This window comes from Dryobates pubescens, chromosome 21 (assembly GCF_014839835.1).
Source record: "Dryobates pubescens isolate bDryPub1 chromosome 21, bDryPub1.pri, whole genome shotgun sequence".
In the NCBI taxonomy this organism is placed as follows: domain Eukaryota; kingdom Metazoa; phylum Chordata; class Aves; order Piciformes; family Picidae; genus Dryobates; species Dryobates pubescens.
The window spans coordinates 9,830,520-9,843,286 of record NC_071632.1 but is presented as its reverse complement, the minus strand read 5'-3'; the positions used below and the strand labels follow the sequence as shown (position 1 = coordinate 9,843,286).

General features: G+C 42.3%; 1 protein-coding gene across 14 annotated transcripts in view; it reads left to right on the top strand.

Annotated features, from left to right (window-relative positions):
• The window catches only part of SVIL (supervillin), a 137,191-nt gene that overhangs the window by 90,895 nt on the left and 33,529 nt on the right, over nt 1–12,767 (top strand). For all 14 annotated transcript variants that reach the window (XM_054171445.1, XM_054171444.1, XM_054171446.1 and 11 more), the window contains 4 exons: nt 49–301; nt 3,203–3,689; nt 5,334–5,553; nt 10,945–11,074. In XM_054171445.1, coding sequence (XP_054027420.1) covers nt 49–301; nt 3,203–3,689; nt 5,334–5,553; nt 10,945–11,074 — 1,090 coding nt within the window. The remainder of the gene's footprint in view (nt 1–48; nt 302–3,202; nt 3,690–5,333; nt 5,554–10,944; nt 11,075–12,767) is intronic.

Here is a 12,767-nt window from a genome sequence, read left to right as displayed (position 1 = left end):
ACTTCCTAATGGCTTCTTTGAAACTCATTCCCAGTTCTGTTTGCTCAGCTTGCAGGCATCAGCACACCAAAAAATTTTAGCTAAGGAGGAGATAAGAGCAGCCAAAGAGGCAATGGGGCAAGATCAGTCTGATGAACCCGATTCTTCTACCTTAAGTTTGGCAGAAAAGATGGCTTTGTTTAACAAGCTGTCTCAGCCAGTATCCAGGGCCATCTCCACAAGGAGCAGAGGAGACATTAGGCACAGGAGAATGAATGCTCGTTACCAGACTCAGCCAGTCACTCTTGGAGAAGTTGAGCAGGTAAGTGCCATCTCAGCTCCTTTGCTCTTGTTTCTTTTTACTGGAGAAAACAGCTGCAGTGTAAGGTGCTGCAGCAGCTGGCCTCTTCTTTGCTCTGAGCTGTACACTGCAGTTGTGATAGATCCACAGGAAAAAGCTTGTCAGGAAGTAGGCTTCTGACACCGAGGAACAACATCCTCTGCAATGTTCAGCTTCATTGGTGTGCTTTTCTTTTTTAACCAGTTCAAGAGTGTGTCATCTTTCTGCTTAGTGCATGCTGTAACTTCCACAGTGTCAGCCTTTTCCAGTAGAATATTACCTGTCTTCTAAAAGTAAACATCCTCATCATGCTTTACATGTGTTTTCAGGGAAGTTTGGGGCTTTGTCATCTGTAACTTTCAGACTCTTTCCTGAAAGCACTCTGTATTTCCATTATTAGTCAGGACATATTCTGACATCTTTTTCCAAGTGGAGGCATTGATTATTTTTGTTGGTGGTGGTTTTGTTGTTATCTTTTTAATGATTTTATTTTTCCCCTAAAAGCAAAATCCTTTTGAAATTCAGAAAGTCATGGTCGAAATAAAATTGTTTAGCATGTGTTGTAGAATTGGATTTCCTGTTTGAGAAGCCTTCATATAATTGGAACTGCAAAGGATGGGAGGTTGGATCATAGCATGGCCCAGCAGTGGTCTTTCAGAGCTGATGTTCAGAACAGCACAAACATTAGTTCCTTAGTATTACAGCTTTGGAAGGCATCACTTCAACAGTGAAACACAAATCCTATGCATGTCATATTTGTAGGGATTTGGATCAATCTGAGCATTAGGAAGTTCCTACCCTTCTCTTCCTACATGCTTATGTATTTTCCATACTACAACAGAACAGTGAGAAGACAGGATTTCTCTAACCATGTTGGTGCAAAGCTGTACAGATATATTATTGTACTTTATGCCTACTTTACTACTACTACTTCGTGTTTGACGAATTTCTTTTAGCAAGCTTTCCAGGCCTTACACAGTCCTCTTTCCAGTCATTTTCCACATGCCAACCGCTGGCACAGCCATTAAGGCATCCTTAATGATCCTTTCACTAACTTATTTGGGGGCCAAGAAGGTGAGCAGCAGAAATGGGTGAAGCAGATGGGAGAGATGTGACAGTCACATTAGTTTGTCAGATTACTACAAGGCGAACTTGCTCTTCAAGCATGGAAGTGCAGAGGAAGCGCATTTTGTCATCTCTTTCTCAGCCTAGCAAAAGAAACTAGAGTTGACTCTACCAGTTAATGGGAGCATAGAGAGAACTCTTCATCTGGAGTGTTGGGACATTTTGAGGTGCAGTTAAAGGCTTTCTAGGAAGAAACCAAAAAAGGGCATCAAAATAGATTGCTGGAGGTTACATTATCAAAACACAAAATAGCAGATATTTATGTCTTGTACTTAAAGCTGAAATCCCTTTGCTGATCTCCTCTAAATTTTTACTTCTGATAGATGCAATGGAAAAAGAATAAACTGGTAACTATTTTCTTTTTCTTTTGGAATCTTTGAGCTAACATAATATTCTTTGCTTCCCAATTTGTTTAATGAATGACTGTGTTGTCCATGCTTTATGGATTTGCATGCATATTCCAAGTTCTGGTTGATTTCCTCCTCCTGGTATGATTTTGTCTATTTCTTTTGCATGCTGTTCACTAGCCCTGCAGTTTAGGAAAACAACAAAAAACCCTCTCCTGATCTGTGTGAGAACATGTCAGTCTCTTTCATAGCTTTTCTCCTCTTTGGAGAAGACAAAGCCAAACTCTATATTTCAGAAAAATTTTGCATCTTAACTCTCTCTAGGAGAACTTTATAAAATTATTGTTTTAGAAGAGTAGAAACAAGAAATTGTTCCCCTGTGAGGCCAGCAAAGCAAATTTGGAGGGTTTTTAAACATGCTGCTTACATGCAAGTACTTTGCTCAGAGATCATAGAATCAGTAAGGTTGGAAGAGACCTCAAAGTTCATCAAGTCCAACCTGTCACCCAAGACCTCATGACTACTAAACCATGGCACCAAATGCCACGTCCAATCCCCTTTTGAACACCTCCAGGGATGGTGACTTCATCACCTCGCTGGACAACACATTCCAATGGCTAACAACTCTCTCTGTGAAGAACTTTCTCCTCACCTCGAGCCTAAACTTCCCCTGGTGCAGCTTGAGGCTGTGTCCTCTTTTTCTGGTGCTGGTTGCCTGGGAGAAGAGACCAACCCCCTCCTGGCTACAACCTCCTTTCAGGTAGTTGTAGAGAGCAATAAGGTCTCCCCTGAGCCTCCTCTTCTCCAGGCTAAACAATCTCAGCTCCTTCATGTCCATGATAGCCAATGTTTATATTAGAAAAAAGAAATATCTTTGACTATCAGTTCTGTGTGAGGGTGATTTATGGGGCAGAAGTGTCAGGAATGTCTGCCCTGCATAGGATGGCACAGAGCAGGGTCTCTCTCTGGCGCTGAGCTAGCTCCAGAGCTGGAAGCTGCATGACTGTATCAGAGCAAAGCTGTGCCAAAGCTAATTAGTCTTGCTGAGATGCAGAGTTGATTAGCCTGCACACATGGCATGTCATCCGGTGTCTGGAACCTGTACTAATTTCCTTCCCCAGTGCTGTGCAGCACCGTGCCAGTATCAGCCTTCCCACGGAGCCCTGACACAGCCTTGTGCCGCATGCTACACATGCGCCCTTTGGTACTAAAGATGTTGCTGTTCACATGCAGTCACTTCTTCCCTGGGTGGAACAATCCATCTGCAGCCAGGTTCTGGAGGCATTGCTGCTCTCTGTTATCTATTTCCAGCCTGCATTTATAGGGCACTCACATCAGCTCTTCAGGTGGGGACTGTTTTTAGGAATCAATGATTAAAAAACTTAAAAGTTGGGGTTTGTTTTGCTCGTAGGTACAAAATGAAAGTGGGAAGATTATTCCCCTGTCACCTTCAGTTGCGACGTCCGTTTCGACAATGGCATCTGTCCTTGCGCCATTGCACGCTGGAGACCTGCACATGAAGCCAGCTAGCGATGGAAGCGTGAGCGCTGCTGCTAGAGCTGATCTGAGATTCCACACCTCAGCAGAGGTCTCAGACTCTTCAGGAAAACGCTCACAGAAGTCAGAGCAGTGGCAGCCCTCGATGGAAGTGCTCGAAAGCAAAAGATCATCAAAGAAGCAGGAAGAAGAGAGAAAGAGATTTCTAGCACATGAAGCTAATGAAATTACAAAGTACGGCTCCTTTGAGGAAGAAACCACACATCCTGTTCCTGAAAAAACAGGAGACTACCATAAAGAGACAACATACAGCTTCCTGAGGAAGGGCAGCATGGAACTGTTTAGTTCTCAAGCACTTTATCAGCCTCTTGAGCAGAAGGAAATTGATACTGGCATGCAAGGTAAATGGGAAGTCAAGGGAGGCCAGTCCTTTGAAGACAGGATGGATTTGGAAAGTTATGAAAAGCAAGGCTTTGCAAAGAGCTGCAGTATATACTTGCTGTTGGCAGAGCCTCCTTCAGCAGACAGGGATCTTTCCCTAGTTTTCAAATATCTTCATTTCAAGCACTGTCAAGGCTAATTATTTTTCCTTTTCTCCACACTACTTAGAAGTAGAGAAATACCAGTGAAATCCTAAGGTTTCCAAATACAGTTTCTCTTTGTTTTTTTTCAATTCTTCAGCCTTTAAGGATGCCTCAGTTTTATTCAGGTTTTCTTCAATTGAAGGACGTACTATTAGATGCTAAAGCTAAGATTTATCCTTTCCTCTTTTGCCCCTGACCTCCAAAATGCTGAACGAACACAACTTGCTGCTCTGGGTCAAGTGTCTACTCCTAATTGTTGCCTTCCTGGGCATGTATAATTAGGTATTAACTCCATGTGTGCATACCTAGCTAGCAGTGGATAATCAGATAACCAGTTATGCAAAACAACTATTGTTTCTTGTTCAATGTGGTGATTAAATATATACCAAGTAATTCTCAGGGCAAGTACATTTCTGTATAACTCAGCATAACTCAGGCTTCATAAATAAACTCACCTCTCTTTGAAATAATCCGGGTGACTTGCTTTGGTTGCAGAGGTGTCCCTGCTGACTGCAGGAGGGTTGGACTGGATGGCCTTGAAAGGTGCCTTCCGAGCCAAACCATTCCATGGTTCTGTAATCAGTTGGTTTGGTTGCTGTATAAAGCCCTCTGTTTTGTTATGTGTAGAAGGATGCTGTATTTGTTTTCAGTTCTGTGATGATGGGATACAGGATCACAGTACCCTATAGTGCTAGGGGAAATTTTTGTCTTCATCTTGTGAAGTTAACTTATTTTGAGTGAAAAGGTCTTTGGAGGGGCGTAGGGAGGAAGGTGTATTCTATCTGGTGTTTTAGAAAAGCAGTGTCTGTTCTGGCCAATTAGCTTTTGGTGACTGCAGGGGAGACAGAGACTGATATAAAACATGAGCAGTTGTGTATCAGAGGGCTGTTGTGCTTGTAAAATTTCCAGGAGTAATGAAGATTACTCACTTCCTTAAGGGTAACTGTAATGATGCATTTATCTTTCATCAGGGCCATTTTTCCTGGGGTTTAATTGCCAAAAAAAGCCCCCAACACCCTCAGAGAAAAGAATACCTTTATAAAGCTATTAAATGTCCTCCTAGTGTGCTACTTAGGCATTAAGCTGCTTTACCAATGAATTAATTTCTTATTTAAATTTTGACTGCTTCCCTTTACTCTTCATTCTACTTTTACTTTCATCTGTCCATCTTTCCTGTTGGCCTGATGACAGGAGCAGCAGTTTGTGCCTTGTCCAGAACTGGTATTGAACATGATGTTCTGTGGCTTCAGGAGAACTTCAGTCACCAGTGGCCAGTCTGTGCAGCAGATAATATTACATGATTGATCTTTATGCTCTAGCTCAGCCAGAAGTTTTGCCTCTGTTAGGACAGCATCTGATTTGAATGTTAAAAACCAGGTTTGCTGCTTCAGTGTTAGCAATGTAAAATATATTCGAGGGTAGCACGAAATCTAATTCAGCGCTTCTCTTTCGAATGGGCAGACCGTGCTGAGCCTACTCCTGAACTCACCAGCACATCAGCAATGAGGACAGCTTCACAAACTGCAGCTGTGGCGTCCTGCAGGCTGCAGGAGCTCTCGGAACAATTGGAAGGCAAATTTTATAAGAATTCCTCGGAGATGTTTTCCGTCGGAGAGAACAAAGCACAAACAGCTGAGGATGTCCTGGATAATTCCAGCAAAACAATGTCAATTAAGGAAAGGTACTTTAATTTCACTTTTCTTTTTTGTTATTATCTTTACAAATACAGATATTAGACTGATGGTATAAAAAAAGAGGCTTTAAGCCCATTTCTGCAAAAGCTAAGCAGTGATTATTAGGCTTTATTAGATGTCAAATACCAACAGCAGAAAAATGCAGCTAATCTGCCTGACATGCTTATAAAGCAGATGGTGGTGAATGAGAATTACTGCTCAAGAGAATGTGATAATCTGATTTTGAAAGAGCCATCTGAATAATCAAGAAGTGGTTCAGAGAATGCCAGTTGTCAAAATACACATTCTAGCTACACTTCTATAGTCAATGCAATTCCCCAGGTTCTGCTCTCAATTACAACAGGTACGAAGGGATTAACTTTAAAATAGCCACTTCTGTATTGGTTTATGGAAGTCTCTTGTAAATAAACTGAGTACAAGGAGTCAGGGATAGACTGTGATTGTTTCCCTCTCGACTTCAGAAAGGCATGGCTGCCATTTGACTACCAAGAACTTACTGTAGGGGTTTTAAAAGGGTAATAAATTGGACAGGTTTATGGGAGCATTAGAAATACTTTTTCCAACCCTGATCTGAAACAAAAGAGGTGTTCTGTGCTTGTGCAGACAGTAGGAGCTCATGGCTGGAGCTCTAAGAGCTGCTGTTGTACTTGTAAAAGTCATCCTTATGTAGTTAAAACTTTGGGAGTATAAACTTGGGCTCAAACCATTGCCCTCCAGTGAGTAAAATTCACAATTGTTTGCTTCAGGTTGACAAATAGGCCTATATTTGCTTCAGGTATTTTTTTCTGCAGTGAAAGCAGACCAGTAAATAAAAATAGCTGCTTGACTGAACTTTCACAGAGTAGAAGTATTCCCTCATTTGGTGAGGTGGGTGTGGCATTAGGAATTCCTAACCATTTTTCTTGTTTTCAATAAGATTCCAAAGCATGCTTCTTAAATTAATGTATTTCCAGGAGGTATGTGAGTCATCCTCACTTACAGAGCATCCACACTCCCTGTTATCCCCTTAACTAAAAAGAGGTGGTTCAGGGGCAGCTGCAAACAGCTGTGCAGTCTTAGTCCCCCTTCTGAAGGATGTGCTTTACCTTTTTCATTTTACTGTTTTTTATTTAAAGCAGCCCACATCCCCTGTCTGTAAATGTCAGCTGTCTGGGCAGATAAGGTTTAAGACCAATAACTTCTGGTTTATAGGTAGTAAATTATCTGCTTTCCTTCATCTGGTGGAGAAAAAGAGATTGAAAGGAAGGTCCAAGTACTAGCAGCTGTTTCAGTCCTAAATTTAATGCTTCAGTTGAGTTGATCTCTTGAGGAGCTGATATTAAAGGCTGTCAGTCACACTCATAATCTGGAATCACTTTTGTTAGCTCTCCAAGACTGTCTGGTCAGACCCAAAGCTGACAAAAGAGAATAACCTGCTGTCCTCTCAGGAATTTGTATATTCTGATTCCACAAACATCTGTAAATGGCAGAGCTGGTACCAAAATGTTTGAGCCTTCCAAAATACCACAGTAGTCTACTTCTTGGCCCAGAATTAATATACTACAACCAGTCATTTTCTTTTCCTTATGGTTAACGCCAAATATCCATAAACCTCAAAGGACATTTCTGTTAAAAATTAACTATTACACTTTATTTAAATTTTTTTTTCCTTTTACATTCACTAACTTCATCTTCCCATCCACTGGATTTTTCTGGCTGTGTCAGACATTCTTTCACCTTCTGGAAGAACAGCTTTTCCACAGATGTAATGATACTTGAGCAGGATGCTTGCATGCTGGTCTGGATGAAAGTGATTTTTCCACAAAGGCTTAACTTCACTGAACTAATATTATCCTAGTGGAGTGAGTGCATGCCTGGCATTTTCAGAATTACCTATGTTATATGGAAGAATGAAAAATCATGATTTTTTCAAGGAAGAAAAACCACCTATCCTCTCCTCTTCAAACACAGCTTGGAGATGAGAAGTAGTTGAGGTTCATATCTTGGAGTAGTTCTGGCTGTGTTTTGTTCCAGGCAGGCAGGGCAAATCCACTGATGGGTTATGTGAGTAGTGGAAAACTTTTTTTAATTGCCTTGCCTTCAAGAAGAGGAATGCTTTGGAGGACTTTGAATGGCTCATCAGTTGCATTTAACTTCCAATCCTCTGTACATTTATGGAGACCAAAGTTGCTAGAAGGCCACCCTGTCAGCTCCGCGTCAGCAGTCGGCTGCATTCCACCATCACCCTTTTAAAATCCTATGGATAGCTCTTAATTTCTGGTGGACATGTTACCATCATTCATTGTTTCTCAGGAAGAGCCCAGCCTAAACTTAATTTTCGACCTCTTTTGATGTAGGACACCAGAGCAAGGCTTTCTTGTGCAGTCTGGTCCCCACTAGAGTGAATTTATGTACTCTTTAACAATCAGCTTCCTTTCTGTAGTTACTAATCTCACATTTGCCTCCAGGATTTATTGTTTAGCTGAAGGGAACTGGTCAAGTGCAGCCAATGGAGTATGTATGAAAGCCAAGTCTGTGTCCAGTTTAATCTGTCTCAAGGATAGCACTAGCAGCTCAGAGTCTGAAATATTGCCACAGAAGAAAGATATGTCATTTTGGATGGGTTTTGCCGAGCTTTTTCCAAGGCCTTTCCTACAATGCTCCTCGTTTAGGCAAATCTTGTTTCTATTTCCCCCCAGTATTAATCCAACATTTTGCCTTCAGCTGTAGAAGCTTTTGCTTTGAGCCCATCCTGACACCTCTGGGACAATAATCATTCCATCTTGATGGCAGATGGTTCTTTCTCAGTAGCAGATGAAAGCAGGATGCAGAGCAAGCTGTGAAGGATGGGCGGATATATGAAAAGCTGTTTTCTTTCAAGGAAAGAGTACAACTGATAGATTTACTTTTTTTTCAGTTTGGAAAAGGAACTTTGAGAGTCAAAAGCAGTACAACTAGAACTGTCTAAGTGAATAATGAATGATTATTCATTATTTATCCAAAGGAGAAAAGTAGAGATATGCAACGAAACTAGCAGGCAGCAGACCTTAGAGCCAAGGGTTAGACCAAATAATTACCTTGTTTTTGCAGACATCCCAAAGAATCAGCTGCTTTGAGGTAAGCTGCTGAGCTGGTGGGTGTATTCATGCATCTTTACTCAGACAAGAGTCCCCTTCAGTTGTTGCTGAGAGGCCATTCTGAGTTTATTGTTGTTTGTGTAGTTCAAAACAAATGCATGACTCTAGGTTGTACACAGCAGTGAAGTTTTCCTTAAGTGCTGATGCCCTCACTCAAAACACAGATGCGCTCTCACTCTAGGAACAAGTTCTTTCAATACCTGAACAAGTTAAGAGTAGAGGCATAGTATGAAGCCATCTTTATGACAGAGGAGAAAACAGTCTCCAGAGACACAAGCATTCTTGCAAAGGTCTAAGGCAAATCCTCTGCAGTAATATCAGGTTAAAAAAAATGCCTGCTGTGCATTTTTAAAAACCAAACCCTTCACAGGGCAACCCTGAGCAAAATGCTGTCCAGCTCCACTCATTGCAGAGCATTTCCAAGCCAAGTGGACCTGAGAGAACATAACTACTGAAGATAACTCAGCTGCATGGTAGCGATTCAGTCACATCTTGGTCTCCTCCACAGTTTCACACATGCATGGGTGCACTCCAGAAGATTAGTTCTGGGCTATGAAATCTTGCATGCATTCTGGAAACAGTCACCATGGCCTCAACTCCTTATTGTGAGTCCTTCTAGTTCCTACTCATCCTGTGCTGTGAGGTATGAAGCAACCAGGCAATGTGAAGCCCTGCCAGCACTGCATGCCTGGGCACTCTAATTGCCCTTGCATTCTGTGCATTTACTGTTTTCTGCATCCTCAGTTTTTCTCAAATGACTGCCTTAGGACCAATTGGTCATCCCTGAGTGGGTCAGTAGCATAGCTGCATCTCCAGAATTTTTGCAGGAAGCAGCTGCCTGCTTCTGGCTGGACCTGTTTGGTTCTGCCCTTTCCTCCTCAGAGTTTCAAGGCAAGACTTACTGTGAGGGTAACAGTAATTGCACCTCTGAAAAGGAATCTCTGTATCTTGTGGTCAGAACTGGTTTAACTACTGAACCTGTTCAAATATTAATAGGGTCAAGGTTTTTGTATAATCCTTACTGCCCTAGACTAGAGAAAGTTATGTAGTAAAGCTTAATCCAAATAAAATATAACATGTAGTGGACTGTTTGCACAAGTACCGCAGACACACATTTTATAAATTACTAAGAATGGGTTTTGAAAGTTAGAAAATTCAGGCAAATGTAAATTCTGAAGAACATTAAGCTGAAGATCATGCCTGGGTAGACCTCATATTCATACCCCCAAAGCAAACCACCTCACAAATGGGTTCTAATTCTAGCAAAAGAAATCTAGATGCTGTCCCCATCAGATCCTGTCCGTGTCCCTTTGTGCTTTAAGTTTGTGGATGGGAGATTTAGACTGGAGATGAGGAAGCAATTCTTTACAGTGAGGGTGGCGAGACACTGGAACAGATGCCCCCTCCCTTGAGGTGTTCAAGGCCAAGTTGGAGAAGGCCTTGAGCAACCTGGACTAGTGGGAGGTGTCCCTGCCTGTGGCAATGGGGTTGAAAATGGATGATCTCTAATGTCCTTTCCAACCTAAATCATTCTATGAATGTGAGTCAAATTACTAATTCACAGTACTACTGATTTGTGCCACAGCAGTACCTGAGCTAAGTAACCTTCAGCGCTGTCTGATAGTAACTTTAGTAACTGGGGTTGTTGTGAAAGTAGTAACTGCAGAGTTGTCATTCAATGTGCCTTATGAGACCTAGTTGGTAGGTACCTGTCGAACAGACCTCCTCTTAAGTTGTGAAGAAAATAATGTGGTGGGGCTTGCTTGGTTGGTTGGTTTAGTTTTTCAATGAGTACAATAAAGACTCAAGGCAGGATTCATGTACTGACTTTGGACATCTGCAGCACAAGCACTCATGACTGAGCTAGTCACTCTGTACCTTATCAATGGAAGGGAGGTGGGGGGGGAAGCAGTGATTTATCTAAGCTATTGGTATGTCTGCTTTAGGATGAGCTGTGTTATGCCTTGGTCTTCCTTGACTATATTGGCAATTTTCACTGACTGCAGAAATTCACTGGAGTGCCTATCTTGGATCTAGCTGTCTGTGTTTTGACAGATGATTCCCATTCAACATGTTCAGTAAAGACTCTGCATTCATTTGTGAGCTTTGTATGTGTGTATGAAATGTAAATAACTGTGGCTAATGTTGGAAGACTTAATTTCATATTCTCTTGAATGCAGCCTTAGTGAAACAATAAGGGTTGAGGGCGATGGGAAGTACAGTAGCTACCTATTGGCATGGATTTTTTTTCTTTACTTATAGGCTGGCATTGCTGAAGAAGAGTGGTGAAGAAGATTGGAAGAGCAGGCTGGGCAAAAAGCAGGAGTATGCAAAAGCATCTGTCACAGATCGGAGCACGCAGATGCAAGAAGTTGAGCAGCTGTTGAAGAAGGTAACTGTCTCCTTGTTTGGAAAAAACATCCTGCTTGAAATGCTTCAGCTTTTTGAAGCTGCATCCAACTAGACAGGCATGCTTAGTATCAGCTACTAGCTCCTGCTGCTCCTCTTGCTAAAAACAAGTAAAAATTCCCCAACAGAAGAGCTCTTTAAGTGTAACTAACTTCACTGTCTTGGGACATGAATATTGGTTACAGTGTCTTTACCTCAGCAGATTGTGAACCAGCATAGGGCCCTGTATGGTTTCTGGCACATTTATGAATATAATGATTTAAGGCTTTTCTCGCCAGTGAAATTCTGCATGAGACTGTAAATGTTTCACATTCCTGCAACTGTGTTTTCTCTGTGCATATTCTTTCTTTGAGCTGTAATTTTGGATCCTAAACCCCTGAGGAAGTGCACATGTCAGAGCATTCGTGAGCCAGCTGGCTTCTGGGTTGTCCTGCATGATCCCTGGTGTTTGTGAATAGCCAAAACCATCTGAACAATGATTTTCTCTGTCTTGTCAGTGTTAGTAAATAGAGTGGGAGATGGGTAGAAAAGTGTAGAGGAAAGGAAAGTCCTCATTGGTAGCACACGCTGGATATGTCTACACGTGAGGAAATTGCTGCCTAGCAGCAGTGGACCTGCAAAAAAAGGCAGTTACTGATGAGGAGCTGTACTTGCTTGTTTCACTTCAGGCTGAATTTAGGCTACTCCTGTGGCCCAGCTGTGGTGTTCCACGGGAATCCAGGAGTGCACTTCAGGACTTGGTTTCACCCATAGTTTTGTGCATGCTGCAATGTGAACCAAAGCACAGGAAGGGAAGATGACTGGGAGGTTTCAAATTAGGCTGCTGGTTCAAACTACAGGACTGATGTGGAGTTACGTCCCTTGAAAATGACATTGTCAGTTAAAATAGGCTGTTTCCAAACCTTTAAATCTTTTGGAAAGAGCATTTTCACAGAGGGCAACTGAAGACAGAATTTGTGTTACAGATTTTGCTGGTGGTGACAATAGTCTTCAGATCCAATTATTTCATCGATTCATGGAACAGTTGGGGTTGGAAGGGACCTTCAAGATCATCTAGTTCCAACCTCCCCACCATGGGCAGGGACACCTTCCACTAGACCAGGTTGCTCAAGGCCTTATCAGCCTGTCCTTGAATACCTCTAGGGAGGGGGTGCTTCCATGACCTTCCTGGGAAACATGTTTCAGTGTCTCACCACCCTCACTGAAAAGAATTTCTTCCTCATCTCCAGTCTAAATCTGCCCTCCTCACACTTAAAGCTGTTGCCCCTCATCCTATCACTACTAGCCCTTGTAAAAGTCCCTTCTGAGCTTTCTTGTAGGTTCCTCATGAGGTACTGGAATTGTGAAAGTGCTGCTTCTATTAAATCGTAGAGGCAAACCCTTACAAAAAGTCTCCTGTTCCATCAGTGTATTACAAGCAAGGAGTTGTCATACATTCTGTCATTATTGAGAATAAATCTGGTCCTGAACCAGGTTCTACACATTGGCCACAACAACCCCATGCAGTGCTACAGGCTGGGGTCAGAGTGGCTGGAGAGTGGCCAGGCAGAAAGGGACCTGGGGGGTACTGGTTGATAGTAGGCTGAACATGAGCCAGCAGTGTGCCCAGGCAGCCAAGAAGGCCAATGGCATCCTGGCCTGTATCAGGAACAGTGTGGCCAGCAGGAGCAGGGAGG